The following is an 18,585-nucleotide window of genomic DNA, read 5'->3' as shown; positions in this document are numbered from 1 at the left end:
CTGCTTGTCACAACCATTAGATCAACTGACGGGAGTGAAATTTGAGAGAGTTAAAATCAAAAATATTTACTGTTTTAGGGGAGGGGGAAAGAATCAGTGCCCACTGTCATGACAGAAAAAAAAGAACCAACAAAACCCCTGAAAAACTAACTCCCAGAAACAACTGATAAGTATTTGATGAGCATTATGTCCTTGCAAAAATAGGACTGCTAAGAGATATTAATAATGATGAGAGCTTCCTTCTTGGTAATTTCTTCCCTCGCAACCAATGGCAAAAGGTGTCACCTGTACAACCAAAAGCACAGGTGTACAGAAGTCAGTTAAAATATTTTTAACAATTATTGAATTATGTTGGATAATAGCAAATTACACTCAGAATTTCAAATGCAATTTAAGAAGTGGTGGGAACTAATTAGTAAAGAGATTACTTCCTCTTACAACAATATTCTTTATTATTTTGCTCAGTATATTATTTGGCAAACTATTTTTTACCTTATCTCAGATGATCCATGTTTGGAATCCATGTATGACAGATTATCTCAAAGCACTTTATCTGCAAGTCAGCAAGTTTTAATCATGCTGGCAGGAAATCAGTTCAAGCTGTGCATTTCATATGACAGTCTTGTGATATGAACAAAATACCACATGCAATGTGGTACAATAATTATATTCCTAGTCTGACATTAATATGTTTCTAATATTGGTTGAGTTTTTCTTAGTGTTAATGCAGTTGGGTGAATTCCAGTATCAAAATGGCTAGGAGTCATTTTTCTAGAAAATAAGAAAGTAAATATTGAGGCTAAAGTTTTGTATAGGTATCAGCAGACTGTTGATGTTTGGCCACATGAAGTGCTAGAGGAAGTCAATATTATTAATAATTGATAGCAGCCAACATCTGATTAAAGTGAGAAAAATTTTTGTTGGTTTTTGTGGGATTTTTTTAAAAAAATCTTTTTTTTATAAAATTAATAAACATTTAAAAGGATTAGTCTGCTCAGCTAAAAAATATAAAATTCTTTCTAATAGATGTCGCTAAAGAAAAATTTGGTGTAGAAAGATTCGTATAATTAAAACACTTAAACTTGAATTAGTTAATTGAAAGAGGAAAATTATTTAATCTCTTAATAGAGATTAAATATATATTTAAAGCAAATGGAAACAAAAATTCCAAAATAACAAAAATTTTGTCATAGGGAAAAAGAAAAATGTCTAATGATAACTTGCATTTATAACTCACACCCTATTAAAAAAAAAAACCAACTCAAAACAAGTTTTAAAATACAATAAGGTTTAAGAATGGTGCATGGACTTTGTGATGAGGAAAGTTTTGGTGCATAAAACTTTTTACTTGTGTATATCTTTTGTTGAGTTGTTGTTGTCTGCTTGCATGTAAAAGCAAATTTATCCCACTGTTTGCATGAGCATAGATTTCAATAATGTCCAATATCTTTCAACAGGGTTCTAGCAAATCTTCCTATTTCAAATATTTTGTAACATGGTCTAAATCCACTTAAACCGATGTCTTTAAATTTCCACTCAATATAATTTGTCAATTCCCCAGTTTTGACTTTGACTAAATACTTCCTTCTTTCCAGCACCATCTTTTGAGAAATCACTCCGCTTTTCTTAAAACTACATTAAATTAGGTTTTGGGGTTTTTTTAGTACTTGTTTTAGTGTTTTGCCTAAGCAGATCTCTGACAGGCATGCCTGCCTACCAAAAATGCATCTCATGAGCTGCCCTTCCTCTGTCCCAGTGTTTTACCTTCTGTTAAAAATAGATTTATGTTGATTCTGTTGTTTCCATTCTTTCAGACATCTTGCTGTGAGCTGAAATCTGTTTCCTTTGGGTTTGCCATGAGAAACAGACAATTAGTAGAAACCTCCCTCTGTGCTCAGAGCCAGACATCTGATGATATATCCCATGTATTTTACTGTAGTAGAACAAGTTAATCTTTAATTTCTCTCACATACATGTTGTGCTCATTGTTTAACTTCTGGATAAACAGTATTTTTCTTAGTTCATTTCAGACGACTTAAATTTCATAAGACTGGGAATTCAGGTATTGTTTTGTTTTATTTTCTGTTATTAAACACTGTCTTGTAATAAGACATTCCTACAAGATTCCTCAGACAGGTTTTGAACATTGTATTGCTCTTTGGGACATTGAATCAAGCAAAGCAGAAATTTACTGAAATATTTAACAGTTATTATGACTAAAAAAGGCATATGCATACTATTCCCTAGTAAAAAACAGAAAACAAACCCAAACTGGAATTGTGATTAAGAGCTATAATGTCCAGGAGACATTATTACAGGAACATCTCAGTAAACCATACATCTTTTTGACAGCTATATTTTTCGACAGCTAATTACTGGCAGAAGGGAATCAATGATTTTCAGGACCTTTTTCAATGAGATCACATTCAAGAGAGTGGAGACTCTTTTGCCAAATCCTCAGAGTTTTCACTAAGTCTTAAAAGACCTTGTAAGTTATTAATGATGCTACATTGTGTGATCCATGAAAATTAAACTGTAGAACTTTCTAATGATAGCTTCCATTACCTCCTGTACTTTAAGAAATTCTTTACCTATGTCTTGGAATAATCTCCAATAATAGCTGTGTTCTTTCATATACAACTGAATTTGCATTTAGAAAAGGCATTAAAAAGAGTTTAATTAAGATTTAAAAGTCAAGCAAAAGGCTTGACTGTAAGTGTTTCACAGTGTTCTAGCCAACACATACCTCTGTACTGTCTTGGGTCAAGTAATTTGACTTTTTTTTCTTTTGTATTATTGAAGAACTGCATTTTGAGCAGCACCAATGTTCTTATCATGTAATTTTTGTGGCTTTATAGAAATGTAAAGGGTTAATATGAATTGCTTTAAAAGTAAAGAACCTCAGTGCTCCTAATAAAATAATTATACACTACTTTAGGAAAAACTATTGTTCTACACTGTGACCTATATGAACTGTATATATGTTATAGACTTAAATTACAGATTATTTAATTTTTGTGTTACCATGATTCCTCTTTTTTTTTTCCGATAGGAAGCTGCCACTAAAGGAGGAAAATGGCAAAGAAGCTTTAAATCCAGAAACCATAGAAATCAAAGTTGCTAATGACATCATCCAGTCAAAAGAAGATGATAGCAAAGCATAATAAGATAAACTACAGCTGTCTGGATAATGCATTTGGATTGAAGTAATCCTGTGACCAAAACTTTACAGCTGACCTTAATTTCTTGGGAAACTTAAGCTTGGAATAGTTAGTACATGTGTACATACGATGAAACAGTTCCTGTCTACAGTTTTTTTCTATATTTTTTTCTTGTTTGGTTGTTATTGGGTTTAGTATGTAATTTTGCTGACACCAAGTCCTATGCTATAAATCTGAAAAATCTGCAGAATAAGAACTGTAATTTATTATATGAAAAAGAGTGTCTACTTCGAAGAAAAATTCTGAAGCACTCCTAACCACAAACAATCACATCAGGCCTCTCCAGGTCTTCAGTGCAAGCTACATACATAAAGTGCCATATGATAATGTATTTATTTCCATTTATAATAAAATGAAATTTTAGGTCGCCTTTAAAAAAAAAACCTCAACTAAACCAGTCTCAGTATAATGTTTAAGACCTTAGCTCTGTCTGACACTCAATAGCCATTCCAGCTGTGATTATCACTTGAGGCAATCAAAAAAACCAAAACTCTTCAACACAGAGACAGGTCCCACTGCAGTTTCTCCTGGGTTCTTCAATAAATGCATTTTTAAAAAGCTATTACTCACAATATACAAGCTCAAAAATTGGCTAAATGTTTCAACAGTCTATTGGCCTCATCCTAACTACAAGAGTGTGACTCTGAAAAGCTTGAGGATTTTCAGTGCTTCATGTTTTCTGTATGAAAGTTTTGAAAGTTATATGTGAACTAAAATGCAGCCAAGGTGTAAAAAGAAATCTATTTTTTAATCATAATCTTCACTTCAAATGAAAACCTACAATATTTGTCCCAACATACATACAGGATATTCGTTTTTGTCTTAGTTCAATCCATTTAGCTAAGGGATAAAACTATAGTTTAGTGAAGTAGATACATTTTCTCCCCAAATCAGTGTATAAAATATTAAACTTGGCCTTTTTGAATCAGGACCTTTCCCTTTATGATTTCATACCATTTGTCTTAAGTACAATGTGAGAACAGATGGAAAGGCAACTTTGTCTAAGCAGTTTGGAACAGTTTTAAATTATTGACTAATTCAATCTTATATTCAACAAAATGCGCTTTTTTTCCCATGTCAAGCTTTCTTTACGATATTCCTTTTTATTATTCTGATCAACATTCCCCACCAGGAAATTTGACTGATTTACTTGATCTGAAATTCATTCATATGAATTAATAATTGATTTAGTGGTGTCACTAACTGGAGCAGTATACTTTGTTTCCACTCCAGTATGGTGTATCCACACCTACCAAACTCTTCAAAGCCTTGCTTTGAAAGAAGTAGATAAACCATATAGAAAACTAGACTGGAAAATTCTACTTGTTAGGAGTAACTGGTAGAGTAAGTTGTGAATTTTCCACATCTAAGTCATGAATGTGGTTTAAGTGTACTTTTGCTCATCAAATTGTGTTTTCTCCATCTGAATTTTGATCATATTTGAAGTCTTTGTAATTTTTGACTTTTGTACAGTAAAACTGAAAATGAAATGTAAAAGGAACTCCTTTAATTTGAGGAAAATATCATAACCTTCTTGTAAACCCAAGTTTAAGTGCATTTGAAAGAGCTGAGGAGAATATATTTATATTTAATTTTTAGATATTTCTTATTTCTCAAAACCAAGTTATTTTATGAGTTTTTTACAACTTTTCCTCACTTTGAGAAATAGCTAAAATGAACTAAGGAGTTGAGGACAGAGACATACTGCTGGTGTGGCTAGGATAGGAGGCCAAGTTCCCACAAAATCGGTACCAAAGTGAAAAAAAATGGGTAAGAGGGGATGGCAATGTGGGCTGAAAGTCATGGAAGATTACAATTGAAAACTGCTGAAAAGAAGTATCTCTAAATGCTGGGGCACTATTTCTGGATGAAGGAAAAATGAAGACATTTCTTTATGAACTCTCAGTGTTGCTTCCACATACTGGGCAGGCAGTACTACCAAATAGCTGCTTGAAATTATCAGATTTCTGATAATTTCTGATGAGATTTCCTGATTCGTTCTAAGCACACGGCAAGCAGGCCTGCTCATAACCTATAATTAGGAGAACAGTTGTTTTATTTATCTGTATGGACTTGTAGTCTTTCCAGAAAGTATGTATTTGCAGCTGGGCTTTCTTCTTCTATCAAAATGCAAAGAAGCAACCTGGACAACTCCAGCAACTGAGAATAATGTGGTTGATGTGGCTTGAACATCCTCTCACACAATATTTTTACCGGGATGAGGATGAAGATGGTAGACATAGTTTCCTCTTCACCTGCTGTGACAAATTTGGATGGTACCATTCAATCTTCTCTACACAAATGGTGTTTTTTCTGAAGCTAGCCTGATCATTTCCAAAAGAAGGTGACTATACAATGTAGCAGAACTAACAGTGTCTAGGCTCAACTGCAGATGCATTTCAAATTTTAGTACTTTTTAGTTGAACTTACACAAAGAAAACCCAAAAAAATGACCTAACGGTTCTATATTGGTGGGGTTTTTTTCTGGTTTGTTTTTTTTTTCTTCTTTTTTTTCCTGATATGGCCTCTAATTACAGTGTGAAGGGATTAGAAGATTTAAGAGGTCTTGTCAGCACATTTACTGCTAATACACCTGTGCTACTCTTTACAAGCAAAATATATTGCAGTATTATTTCAATATTGGAAGCAAAAGCATTTCCCACTATGCTGCATTACAAATCAAAAGCTGTTTCCAGGAGTATTTAATTTCTTCTTGCTGTTATGTCTCTTGGCAGTTGATCTGTGTGAGGGCTGAGAATAAAACAGCTCTAAATTTCTGATGGACTGTCCAAGCACACCTTTTTGGTCTATGGATTAATAGGTTATCTCTTGTGCTTTAACTCTGTGCTGTGCAGGAGAAAATCAAACTCTCACTATGAAAGAATGCTGAAAAACACTGATATTTCAAAATAGTTCCAAATATTTCCAAATGAGGAAATAATTTGCGCATAGTAATTTGTAAGATATATGTAGAACTGGAATAATAACATTTGTTTATTTTCTTTTCCTATTCTAGATTAAAAACAACAAAACAAAACAAACAAAAACAGGTATCTGTATAAATGTCACTTTTACTGTCTAAAGTAATTTTAAGTGTTAGTATGAAATGTCAGAAGAGTTGACAAAATATAACTATTTGTAAAAGTAATCTGAATTGTTACACTAACATACTCCAGGGACCAAGGTGGGAGGGAGCCATTGAAATTAGTACTGAACAAAATGTGGCAGTGACAATCTCTTTTCAAAAAAAAAAAAAAAAAAAAAGGAGTACAGTTAAGTAAAATTACTTAAAGCTCCTTGGTATTTTTTTAGTTTTTTAGTGAACTTGAGTTCTGATTTATCACAATAATTAAAAATTTTTAATTAATATTTTACAAGTTAGTAATCAAACGTACCCTGGAGAGGTTTTTCCTGGTTTTGTTTGTTTATTTGCCTTTTTTGACTTATAAGATTTTTTTGTGGTTGCAGAAATATTTGCTATTCTGGTGATGCTAATGCCTAATGTGACAAAGATTAATTTATTCAGGCCTCGGTCTTGCAAGAAATTTTGTGTGGTTGAACCCACCCCTTGTATGGCACCTCACTGACATCAGTGGGGTGGATGTGAGCTGGAAGATGGATGTACTTTCCTAAGAGACCTTGCAGGATTGGGCCAACTTTCTATCTCTTCATAGATATCTACAACATAGTTACACCGTGGCCATCATCTACAAAGGCTGTTTGACATCAGTCCCTGGTGCAGTAAATCCCAGCTGCTGTCTTCAGCCTCTGCATTGATGTTCATCCAAACAAAAGTGGCTTTCTTTTTATGATGGTAATTAGTTTGATTATTTATTTAAGTGCCAATCATCAAACTGTAGTATAATCATCATGCCATTTTTTTCTGTTTCCTAGACCAGATAATGGAAATGTATTTGTGCCTTTTGATAGCATGCCACTCTGCTTTATTAAAGAAAAATCTTCAATAATTTGTCTACAAAGCCTGTTTAAAATAATTGAAAGCTTTACTGTCACATACTTTTCTGCTCAAATGTTCTCAAATATTCATCTAAATCAAACTGAAGGTATTATTTTCAAGTAACATAACTATTTGAAACACAAAATTTGCAAAAATCTTTTGAGATCACGATTACAATGAGGGTCATGGTGGGTGTCTTACTGCTGAAAAGTTTCAAATAGAAGGAGAATGTAGTGGATGTGTAGGGGTGTTTTGACCAATTTCTCAAGTTCAAGAGTCAGATAGAAAGTCTCCTTAGTTCTAGTTAAGTGCTTAGACCTAAAACATTAAAATCTTTCCTCAAATCTGAAAGATGATATTCCCAGCATTTTACCTCTGGAGATAAACTGCAGAGAATGCTCATTTTGCAATAATTTGCAGCCTCACCATCGCTATGTAAGCTGCTGTAAGAAGTAACATCTTTGCAGAATAGTTGTGTCTGTTGGATATTCACTCCTGATTAAAGGACCTCCAAAAAGACCATTTACTGAGAAAGCTCAAGACCTCTTTAATCCATGGAGGGGTACTACGAGCGCTGCACAGAGACACAGTGCAGGAATCCAGGTCTCAATCCAGGCCTCTGGGATTTAAGACAAACCTGATTCCAGCAGGACCTGGATTTTATTCATCCATCTCAGCGAGGCTCTGTGTGTCCTCAACTGATGGAGTTGTTTTTGTGAACCAGATTTCCAGGTGTAAGTGGAACTCAAATGTCCTGCCAAACTCCTACTGACATTTTGCACAGAGGAGGTTTTTCTATCAGGAGTTTCTGCTGATCAGGACATTATGATAGAATATCCAATAACAGTTTTATCCCATACATTACTATGTCCAGAAAGAAAACATCTCTTAAATATCTCATTGTGATTGCGATACTTCATTAGCTGAAGATGAAAACATTCTAAGTAAATAATTATCCTTCTTAAATCTCCTTGTTTAGCTTCAGATAATCTTTCTGATAGCTGAAAAGCTACCATGGTTAAATAAATATTTTTAAAAAACTCTTCACCCCTTTTCCAGATTTTTTCAGATTTTTTCAAGTTCCTGAAGTACCCTGTCCACTTGACAGCAGTTCTGTAAGTTTTAAGTGATCTTCAGTATTTCCACTGCTCATATGTGTTCTTATATCAATTTACTTGGACCTGAGCCAAAATAAGCCTTATAAATTTGGCTTTGGATCAGGTTCTGAGAATTCTCAGTTTACCAGTCCATCTTTTCTCTTAAGAGGCATTGAGATCCTCGTAATGTTTGACTTTCAAACTTGAATATTGGCCATTTTTAGCCCAGAGAAATGAAATAAATATTTATTGCCAAATTTGTATTGGCAGCTTTTAAGTGACAGGTGAGATGGGGAGCGGGCGAGGCGACCAGACGCAGTGCCGACAGAGCTCGGGAAAGCCAGGGAGAACAGGTGCCAAAGAGTGAGCCAGGAGAGGGCTGGGAGCATCTCTCCTTAACATTGACAAGGGAAAAGGGGAGTAACTGAAGCAAGGGAGGCTGCTGAAGGGCACTGCCAAAAGGCAGGGTAATGAGAGCTCTGAAAACCAGAGAAGAGGAGGAATTAACCCTGCCGCATCCTTTAACTCCCCCATGTAATTAGGCTACGGTTTTTCAGATGTAAAAGGCAGGGTTGGAGGAAGGCAAGACAAACCCTCAGAGTCTCCACAGATCAATGACAAATACATAGAGGAGTCAGATTCCCCCAGAAGATAATTCTATTGCTCATGGTGTAGAGTTCTCACTAAGAGCTTTGAACTACTTAGACAAGGTTTTAAAAGGAGAAAAAAAAAAAAAAAAAAGGCTTTCCTGCTGCAATGAGCAGTCGGTACGTATTTGTATGCTGTGTACAGTATGAGCTAAAGCATACCATCTATTGTTTTTGTTATTCCACATGTTGTCAACAGCCCACTTGCGATATCTGCCACCTGAATTATATATTGATAAGTTAGCTACCACTGGAGCTAGTTTGTTTATTGTTTCAGAATCTTATGTCCCTATGAAATGCTGTGTGTATATATATATATCTCTATACTGTAAAAAGAAGTAATATCGCAGATGCTGGTTTTGTATTTATGAAAGACATTGAAAGTATGGCTTAAAGTATATCAATTATTTGTCACTCTTCACCATTTGTATATTAATAGTAAAGATACTTTTACTTTAATGAACTGTTGTAGTTACATTTATTTTTGCTAAGTGTCTTTCTGACAAGATGTCTGATTCATTAGGAGTTTCATTTCCGGAAAGAAACACACCCCTTATTTTACCCCTGTTATAGAATTACTGAATAATGCTCACACAGACCTGCAATTTATTATTCTCTTTTCTGTCAAAATACATCTATTGTTAGCATCCTGAGTCTCCAGCTGAGCTTGAGGCCCATTATGATCATCCCCAATAGAGAATGTGCTGATAGATAATATTATTTTTTTTTCCAAACAACACAAGCGTGACATTTTGGAGGTATTTAGTTTATGCCAGAGAAAAAGATTTTATGGACAGAAGCCACCTTATTTTGCCAAACCTAGAACCTTCCAAAAGTCTTGTAACTGTGCTAGCACCACCAGGAGATGATGAAAACAGGTCGGGCATGGTCTGCAATAAATGGGCTCTTATTGCTGTGCTGGGTTTTATTCCACTGAAGACAGAAAATGGGCAAAGCACAGCCCAGCTCAGCCACTTCCCTGAAATGGCAGAGGGGTGTCTGTGGCATCCATATTACCAGCAATAAAATAAAGTAACCCAAGAGAAACTTCCTAGATTGTGTATTTATGCCTAAGAAACAGTTTTCTGAGTGTAACCTAAGCTCTAAAAAAACCACACCAGCCTAAGAATGGAGGGGCAGTACATAGGAGAAATATATTTTTTCACCCAACAAAATCTTCACAGCTTCATTTTCTTCCTTCCACAGATCCTTAAGCTCTGCCACTGCAGATGTCTTAGGCATGTAGTTCTCTATGTGCCAGTGGAAGCATTAGCAAGCATTAAGAAAAATGTCTCTTTCCATTAAAAAACTGAACATGAGATAACTGCTTCAGTGTCCTCTCAACATCAGCTTGTCACTGAAAGCTTTTCATATAATCATGTTTATTGATCATAAAAACCCCAGATATCCTGAAATGATGAACAAATTTAGTTTAGATCTCTTGAAAGCCAATCAGTGCAGTTCACTGGCCACAAGAGAGGTTGCTCCTTTAATTTACAGGTGGGTATTAATACAATTATTGCAAATTGCTGCTAACAAAAATGTAATGTAAGACATGTTCAGAAACAGATTCAACCTTTTAAAATTTAACCTTGTCAAAATATATCATGCTCTCACAAACTTCAGACGTGCTACTCAAAACACAAGATAAATTATAGCCAGGTACCTTGATAATGATAGCTTGTTTATCTGTGTCATTCCTAAATTAGACACAGCTAGCACTGAACCAAGAAAACCCAAACAAAATGAAAAAAAAAAGTCACACTTCGATTCTTGGCAAAAGATGACTTAACTCTCTCATTGGAGCCCTAGCAGATCCTGAAAAACAAATTGCATCTGTAAGCTCATTCCTATGTGGAAAATGCTTATTTCTGGGGGTATGGTTAAAATTTCTCTGTTGATTTATTCAACACTTTCTAAAGAAACCCAAACCTCTAGGCTGAACATTGTGTCAGACTTTAATTTCTGTAAAAATCCTTTATGCAGCAAACAGATAAAACTGTCTTTGATTAAACAAAGCACTGAAGCCCATTCACACTCAGTGCCAATATAAAGCAGTGCCAGAGGTGTTGCTGAGAAAGCAGAATGAATCACATCTGGCAGGAGACTGATCAAGTAAGGGACAAATTTGTAAAATTCTCTCAGGCAATCTGATGATAAAGAGAACAAAATTTTGGAATGAAAAAGAAAACCTTGTTCTACTAAGCAAATGCCATCTTTTTGGACTAAATTGGGAATTGAGAAATTATATCTTCTTATTTTAAAATTTAAAAAGTAGTTTCATTTTCATAGACCCCATCATGATGAATTAATTTTACTTTGACACTAATTTTTATCATAGAGCACAGAAATAACACTTCATCATTAACTTGTATCTGAAGGCTAAATATCTTTAATCACAAGAAAGTTGTTATATATTACTATGCATTCACCAAAACCATCAGAAATAAACATCAGGATTTTTTAAGAATTGTTCTCAAATTGATTTAAGAGTTACAGATATCTTTAAGAAAAAAAGAATTTAGAGAAAGTAATGGTGCTTGCACATAGTGTACTGCAAATTTAATTGACAAGGCATTTGCACTGAAATTCAAACTACTGTGTAATAAGTACTGCAGAATAAATGTAGTGAAGTATTTTAGAGTTTTCTACACAAAACTTTTAATTAAAGACAAGTTTTGTAATGAGGCCATTCCCTAATGTGATGTACGTGCCAATTGTTACACTGAAGTTGTGGTTCTGCCCTTCTTGGAATTCATGACACACCTATCTGCAGCATTTTCTCCTATCCTCTTTTTTGTAAACTATATATTCAGTAGAAAGTGGAATCTTTTGAAAAATTAAAGGCATTTACTCTTGAAAATAGGGGTTTTTTTTCTTTGCATAAAGGAAAACAGACAAAAATCACTTGTATAATCTGGTGATATAACACAGATATTATTATCACTGCCATGCACATGGCCACTTGTGTTCAGTCAACATAAACTGCCAAATCTGAAACATCCTATTGCTAGCTGAATGATCCATGGTCTTGTCTCATGCACCAGCATCCATATGTTTTGTATTTGCATGCAGCAAACATGCTGCAAATTTGATCAAAGAAAGTGTTTGATTGTTTTCTGGGAGCTTGATTCCAGTATCAGACTAGAAATTCTGAAGATATCACTTTCTATTTGCTGGATGTGGGAATAGGAAAGAAGCAGTAATACAGAGGCATAAAAGCCACTCCATCAATTACTGATGAATTTGCTGCTAACTCTGTTAACTAAAAATATCCATAAAACCCATGAAGCAATTAGAAGCTGGTATTAGATTTCTCTGATGGTGTTGAAATATCAGTGTCGAGGTGCTGTGATGTCTGGGAGCTCCTTGGCGCTGCGGTTTTAGGGGACCCGAGAGGGATCTGGAAGGTTTTGGCAGCCAGGGTCTCTCCTCCCATCCTTATCCCAGGAACAAGACAACCAGGACAAGGGGGAGGAGTAGGTGAGGCAGCCTCAGCCCCAGTGATCTCAGGGTTAAAATCAAGCCAGGATTCCCCCTGGTGTGTGAGTGAAGCTGAGGTGGGAGCAGGGGTTGATGACCCCGGGAGGTTGATATGAGTTTTGGGTTGTGGATAAGGTGGGGGGAGCTCCAGGCTCAGTCGGGGCTCCCAGAGCCTGGAAGGTTAGAGAAAATCTTCACAAAGAATTTAATCTATTCTCAGATTGGGTTAGATGTTGAGGAGGAAACAAACAAAAAAAAAGGGGTTTGGAGACAGGTATTGGGTAAGTGCCCATTGCCAACACGTTAAAGCAATAAGATATTGATTATTGAGGTGTTTCAGGTTAAGCACAATTCTCAGCAGAGGAAAATATAGTGCTACAAGTAGGCTGATTATACCCTTTGCAGATTGGTTTTATTCTGTATGAGATCCTTGGGAGATAAGGTCCTTGTAGTTTGTAATTTGTCTCAGGTGGGAGAGCAATGAGAAAGGCTGTAGCACTGGATTAGGGGTCAGAGGGTCTGATTTCCATCTTGGGTGACAGTTGCTTGGATTGAGCAAATCAATTGAAAGGAAAGTGTAATGTTTCTTTTCCTCTCCTTGGCTACTTTTTGCTAAAGATTTATGGACCCATTTATCCTACTGATTTCAGTGAGACCACTCTCAATAAATATAAGAAGACACATAAACAGTTTGCCAGATTTACACCTTAGATTAAAAGAGGGTTTTGCTGTGTTTTGTGAGAAATCTTTCTCCTGCTGCTTCATGGATTGTGAGTGTGTTTGTGTTTGAACATGTTGGAGCATTCAGCTCTTGCAATACGTGTGTTACTGAGCACACATTTAACAGCTGACTTGGTACCACTATCTGAGCACGAGAGCAGTAGCCAAACCCTGAGATGAGAATTTGTGATCTGTAAGATATTTGAGTGGCAAGCTGGACAAAGTAGAACTGTTATCAATAACGGTGTTGTTGTTAATTTCACCCTGAAGACTTATGAATTCTTTTATCAAATTATGAGAAACTAAATGCCTGTGCTTATCTTCCCAAACCTCTGCTGTATCAACATGTTGTGCTGCCTGCTGAGACATAGTCCTCTGAAGTGTTGGCAGTTACTTCTATATGAAAGGGCAGCCATGAATTAAATTATTGTTCAGAGAATACAGACAACATCTTCCTATACCACATCAACCAAATTTCCCTGGAAGCAGCTTAATGGACAACAAAAGAAACATGAACTTATCCTAGCTAACCTATTTTAAAATTCTTTGCTATCTGTAATAGCATAACATATTCAAGGATTTTTTTTTCTTTACTATGCCTTTTGAGGGCACCTTTCAAGGGGTTAAACAAATGCAAGTGTGGTGTGACTATTTTGCAGCTGGCTGGTCCATGTAACTTGGCTCTTTCCCAGAGGTAAGTGTTCAGGCACTGTTACACCTCCAGCATTCTGACCTGTGTAACATCACCTATTCCTAAAGTGCTGAGCACACAACCCAAACTTTTCTTTTCTGCTAACAATACATTGCCTTCCTCTCAGGCTCTCACTATTTCTTCTCAAAGCTGCATAGCACCCATGTGTGCTCCAAAGCATTTCTGAGGTGGAATTTTTGCTTAGTCCTGATAAATTATATTTCCTGCATCTTTCCTTTTTATGGACTTTTTTAGAGTAGCCTTAAGGATGGATTAAGCTCAATTTACGTAATTGAACATTTATTCTACTATGTATTTTTTTCTGTTAAGCTTGAATTAAAAAACAATACAAACATGAGAAATATACTGTGTTTTCCTTGTTCCCTTCTCTGTGCACAGACATTTTCTTTGAACCACATATGGATCTATTGACTGATGAGCCTATGGCATGACCTCCTGCTCTTCCTGTACTTGTGGTCATGACTCCATTTCTTCAACTGCAAAAAAGTGTCAGGCAGACAGGTTTTGTTAGAATTACTGTGGTTTACTTCACTCATTTAGCTGAGCAAGCAGGCAGATGACAACAATATTCTGGATAATCGAATATATTCATCTTTAGAAGGTTTTGGCTTTTACTTAGCAACAATTCCCCAATCCAGAAGTGCTCTCTTGGGCAGATCAGCTGGGAATGGACTGGGTGGACTGGTAGGCTTTATAGAGTTTTACTCAAATTGAGTGTTTGAACAAAGTTACCTGTTGGAATAGGGTTGATTTCTTTATAAATTGATTTCCAGTTATTTGGCCCTTACTAAACGTGTTTGCAGAATGACCATACAATACATGTGTCTCAAAAAATCTCTTTACTACAATAAAAAAAACAAAAAACAAACAAACAAAAAACCCAAAAACAAACCAAAAAATAAAAAACAAAACAAAAAAAACCCCAAACAAAACAAAACAAAACAAAAAAAAAAAAACCAAAAAACAAAAAATCCAGGACTCTCTTATGAATGGCTAATTTGGAAACCTTTGAATATTTGTATACTTCCTTTTGCTAAATCTTACTCATATCCCTCCCAATTAGTTGAGACTAGGCTGGGATTTTCTAGGAGCAAAATGGGCTGCCTTCCTGTAGCCAAGAAAAAAAAAAACATTAAGTAATACAAGATACTCTAAAAATTAGTTCCAAATCATGTTAAAATTAATTTCTGTCCTGTGGTTTCCTTATAGCCAAATTGATCACTTTTACAAGGTCTATTAACATGAGGTTGTCAATCTCTTTTCTGAGTGCTAGCACGTGTAACCACAAATTTGTTCAAATCTAGAAATTGTCCATCTCAGCTGCAGTCTCTTCTCTTTACTCCCTTTGAGTCACTGTACACAAACTGCCATCACACAGTGCTGCATTTAGTTCTGCAAAGAGTAATACTTGACTTTAAAAGAAATTCCAGCTTGTAAAGATACACCATACCTCTGGATTTCATCAGTTATTTTTGTTAGGCTCAAAATATAATAGCAGTATAATCTAAGGTTTTGTTAGATCTGAGTTGGGATGGATGCAGATGACTTACACATTGCCTCTATGCACAGCTTCTCTTCCTGATTTTTATGGTCCACCACATGTTACTCTGCCATAGTATACAGGCAGATAGATATGGATTGTTTGCTTTGCTTTTTTTTCTCAGAAGTTTAACTTCTTCAGTGAGATAAATATCTATCTGCATCTGAATTAAGATTGATTCATCATTTGCTACAAAATATATCGGAAATAAACATCATAATTGCTTCCTTTTCATCACAATATTGTACCAGCTTGACTTCTTTTGCCAGAAAACCTCCTCAGACCATCCAGAACTGCCAAAACATCTGAGATAATACACTTTAAATTACCGTATTATAAAGCTGAACCATCTGTGCTGAGGTTTTCAGTGTTGCATGGGGATGAAAATAGGAATAGGAAAAATCCCAGATAGGTTGTTGTAAGACCTAACATGATATACATAAATTGAGTTAAATCAGTCCCTGGTATGGTTAAATAGTCATCACAGAATTTACTGCCCACAATTAAACCCAAAATTAGAAAGACTATGTCAGATATGCTGGGGAATCCACAGAGAGCAAAGGGAGGCAAATTGACTGCGCTGGCAATTTTATCAAAGCTTTGCTTTTGGGGTGGAACCCAACCCATTTAGGGACCCTAGAAGTAGGCTTTTTGTTATGCTTTACAGAAATAGAAAGTATAATGGACAACCTCACTATTAATACTGATTCACCACGCAGATTTTCTCTTATATCTTCCATTTAACTTCAGCAGACCTGTGTTTGTACAGGTATAACCCATTCCCATGTACTGCAGTCTGTCTGAGCTTCCTCTCACACTTGGAGCAACAAAGCTGGTGCAGAAAGTGAAGTGCTGATACCCCACAACTCATGCTCTGTATTCATCCATGGCTTATAAATAGGTCTGTCTTTCAGTGCAGCTCTTACCTAAGACTTCTATGTACACATATTTTGAGCTAGGTCTGCTATATTTGCTAAGCTAAAATTAATTTACTGATATGCAAGAGTTAAATAGCAGCTAATTTAAAACCATGTAGTTTGGGGGTTTTTTTTAACATTCACTAGAAGGATTTTTTACCTTTTGTTAAAGATAATTAACATCCTCCAGTTGTGCAGAAACATGGGGGAGGGAGGGGAGGCTGAATAGAGGGAGAAGGAAAGTTTTTAGTGCCTAGTTAGTTATTATCCTAATTACATTCCTGATGGCTTAAATAGCAAATCATTGTATACAAAATGTTAGCCAGAGATACAAAAGAATTTATATTCCATGTGTATTCTGTTTATGTAAGAAAATGAAGAAGGAAAATCATGGAGCAGGAAGGCAGAAGGAAAAGCAGGATAGTGAGCTGCTTCCCATAAGAAGGAAGTTCATTTTAGGGTTTGTTTTAATTCTCTCTTCTCCCAGTTAGAAAATAACCTCTTCTTCTGTGATCCAAATTAGTGCTTGTTGACTTGGTGTGTGATTTAATATGTTAATGAAGAGAGGATGATAAGATGCCACAGACATTAAATTGATCTCTGTATGGATAAGGGGACTCCAGATTTAATTGGTAGCAGGATTGTCCATGTCTAGCTCTCTCTGAGCTACAAGTTAATCAACAGAAATTCTCTTCTCACCCATTCCTTTGACACAGCTGCTGCAGGAACTTTAGAGAGTACCAGGGTAAGTTCTTTGGCTTTACTCACATCGCAGGGAAGGTTGTTATTGGCTCCACACATCCTGCAGGTAGGAAAGATCCAGCCTCTGAAATGACTGCTCAGAACTGCACATGCTAAAACTGGAACAGCTGTTTGCCCAAGTGTTGGGCATTTCAGATGATTGTTCCTCTTCACATTGGGTACATTTATGGCTGCAGCTCTGCAAAGCCAGTGTTCCAGGTGCTTGTTCTCAGCCTGTCTGGAGGCAAGGCTTTCCTCCATCCCAATTTTTGATGTCAGCCCTTGAAAAAACACTTAAGTGGGTGGATAAAGAGGTCTGGTTTGTGCCCTAAGCAGATCAAGCTGCTGGTGTGTGCTGGCATAGTCCTACCAAAGCCAAACCAGATCCAGACAACTGCCTGGAAAGGGTTACATTTTGCAAGCCTTCTGCTCCTTGCACCCCAAATTTCATACCTAACTTAGTCCTCTTGTTTTTTGATTGTGGAAAATGTTAATTGTGGTTTTTTCATGCCGTTATGTATGAAAACCTAGGTATTATGGTAATGAAGCAAAAAACTTCTCAAACTGGCCTTGTATCCAAAAAGGACAGTAATTATATATTTAATAAGGATTAAAAGATACAGGTGAGAAAGCATCACCAAGTCCCATTTTGACTCTATCATCTTAAAGTACAAGGAGGAAACAACACAGCTCTGGATAAGGACGAAGAACTTACAGGTTTTTTTATTATATGCTTTCAAGGCAGTTATTTTAATCTCTATTTTTTTTTTCCTCACTTTGCTAGATACAACACAATTGTTTGTTTTCTTAATGTTTTTTCCTGGCTTGTCATATCATATTTTACAGGACTGCAACTTTGGACTGCCAGCTTTTCTGATGTCTAAGCACAGAGCTTTAAACAATTGTACATGCAGTTTATTTGAGCTTCTGGGATATAGTTAAAGAAAATAAACTGAGACATACAAAATGACAAGTTGTTATTACAGAGAAAACTACATCACGTACAGGAGAAGGACTACTAAGAATTTATTCTTAACCTAACAGAAAATTATAAAACCTAATCACAATATGAATATTGTTAATAGTCCAGCCATAGGAACACAATACAAATTAGTACAGAAAATCCTCATTAATAATAATGCCATTAAAATTGTTAAATATGATAACTTTTTTTTGTATTATGCTTGCCCCTCCAATACCTCCCTGGATCTGACAGTCAAGTGTTGGAGCTGAAGAATGTTCCATCTGATTTTAAGAGGAGCTGTTTATTCCTGCTGTTCTTAAATTTAATTGACTGACCCTTGTCTCCTATTTCATAAAATATTTTTGTAACAGGCCCACCCACAAGCTGCTGCTGATTTAGGAAGCTTTGAGAAAAAATATTGACCCTGAATATATAAAGATATTTTGAAATCAATGATCTTGCTAAGATACCAGGGCTTTATTGTCATCTGCATATGAAATACAGGATCTCTTACTCTTCTGATGTCTTATAGATGCAATTTTAAAAAAGATTTTTAATTGAACCCTCTTGTGCTAGTGTTGTCTA

At 35.8% G+C, this 18,585-nt stretch overlaps 1 protein-coding gene across 1 annotated transcript in view; it reads left to right on the top strand.

The window, feature by feature from the left end:
* The window catches only part of NCAM2 (neural cell adhesion molecule 2), a 273,942-nt gene extending 264,560 nt beyond the window's left edge, over window positions 1-9,382 (top strand). The window contains exon 18 of the mRNA XM_071433665.1: window positions 3,053-9,382. Within this exon, the coding sequence (XP_071289766.1) occupies window positions 3,053-3,164 (112 nt within the window). The 3' untranslated portion in view covers window positions 3,165-9,382. The remainder of the gene's footprint in view (window positions 1-3,052) is intronic.
* Window positions 9,383-18,585: the final 9,203 nt, after the last annotated feature.

The sequence above is a fragment of the Agelaius tricolor genome, unplaced genomic scaffold (assembly GCF_023055355.1).
Source record: "Agelaius tricolor isolate 1412-34295 unplaced genomic scaffold, bAgeTri1.0.p SCAF_9, whole genome shotgun sequence".
Taxonomy (NCBI): Eukaryota; Metazoa; Chordata; class Aves; order Passeriformes; family Icteridae; genus Agelaius; species Agelaius tricolor.
Note: the sequence above shows the minus strand (reverse complement) of the source record. Positions and strands in the feature narration are given on the sequence as shown.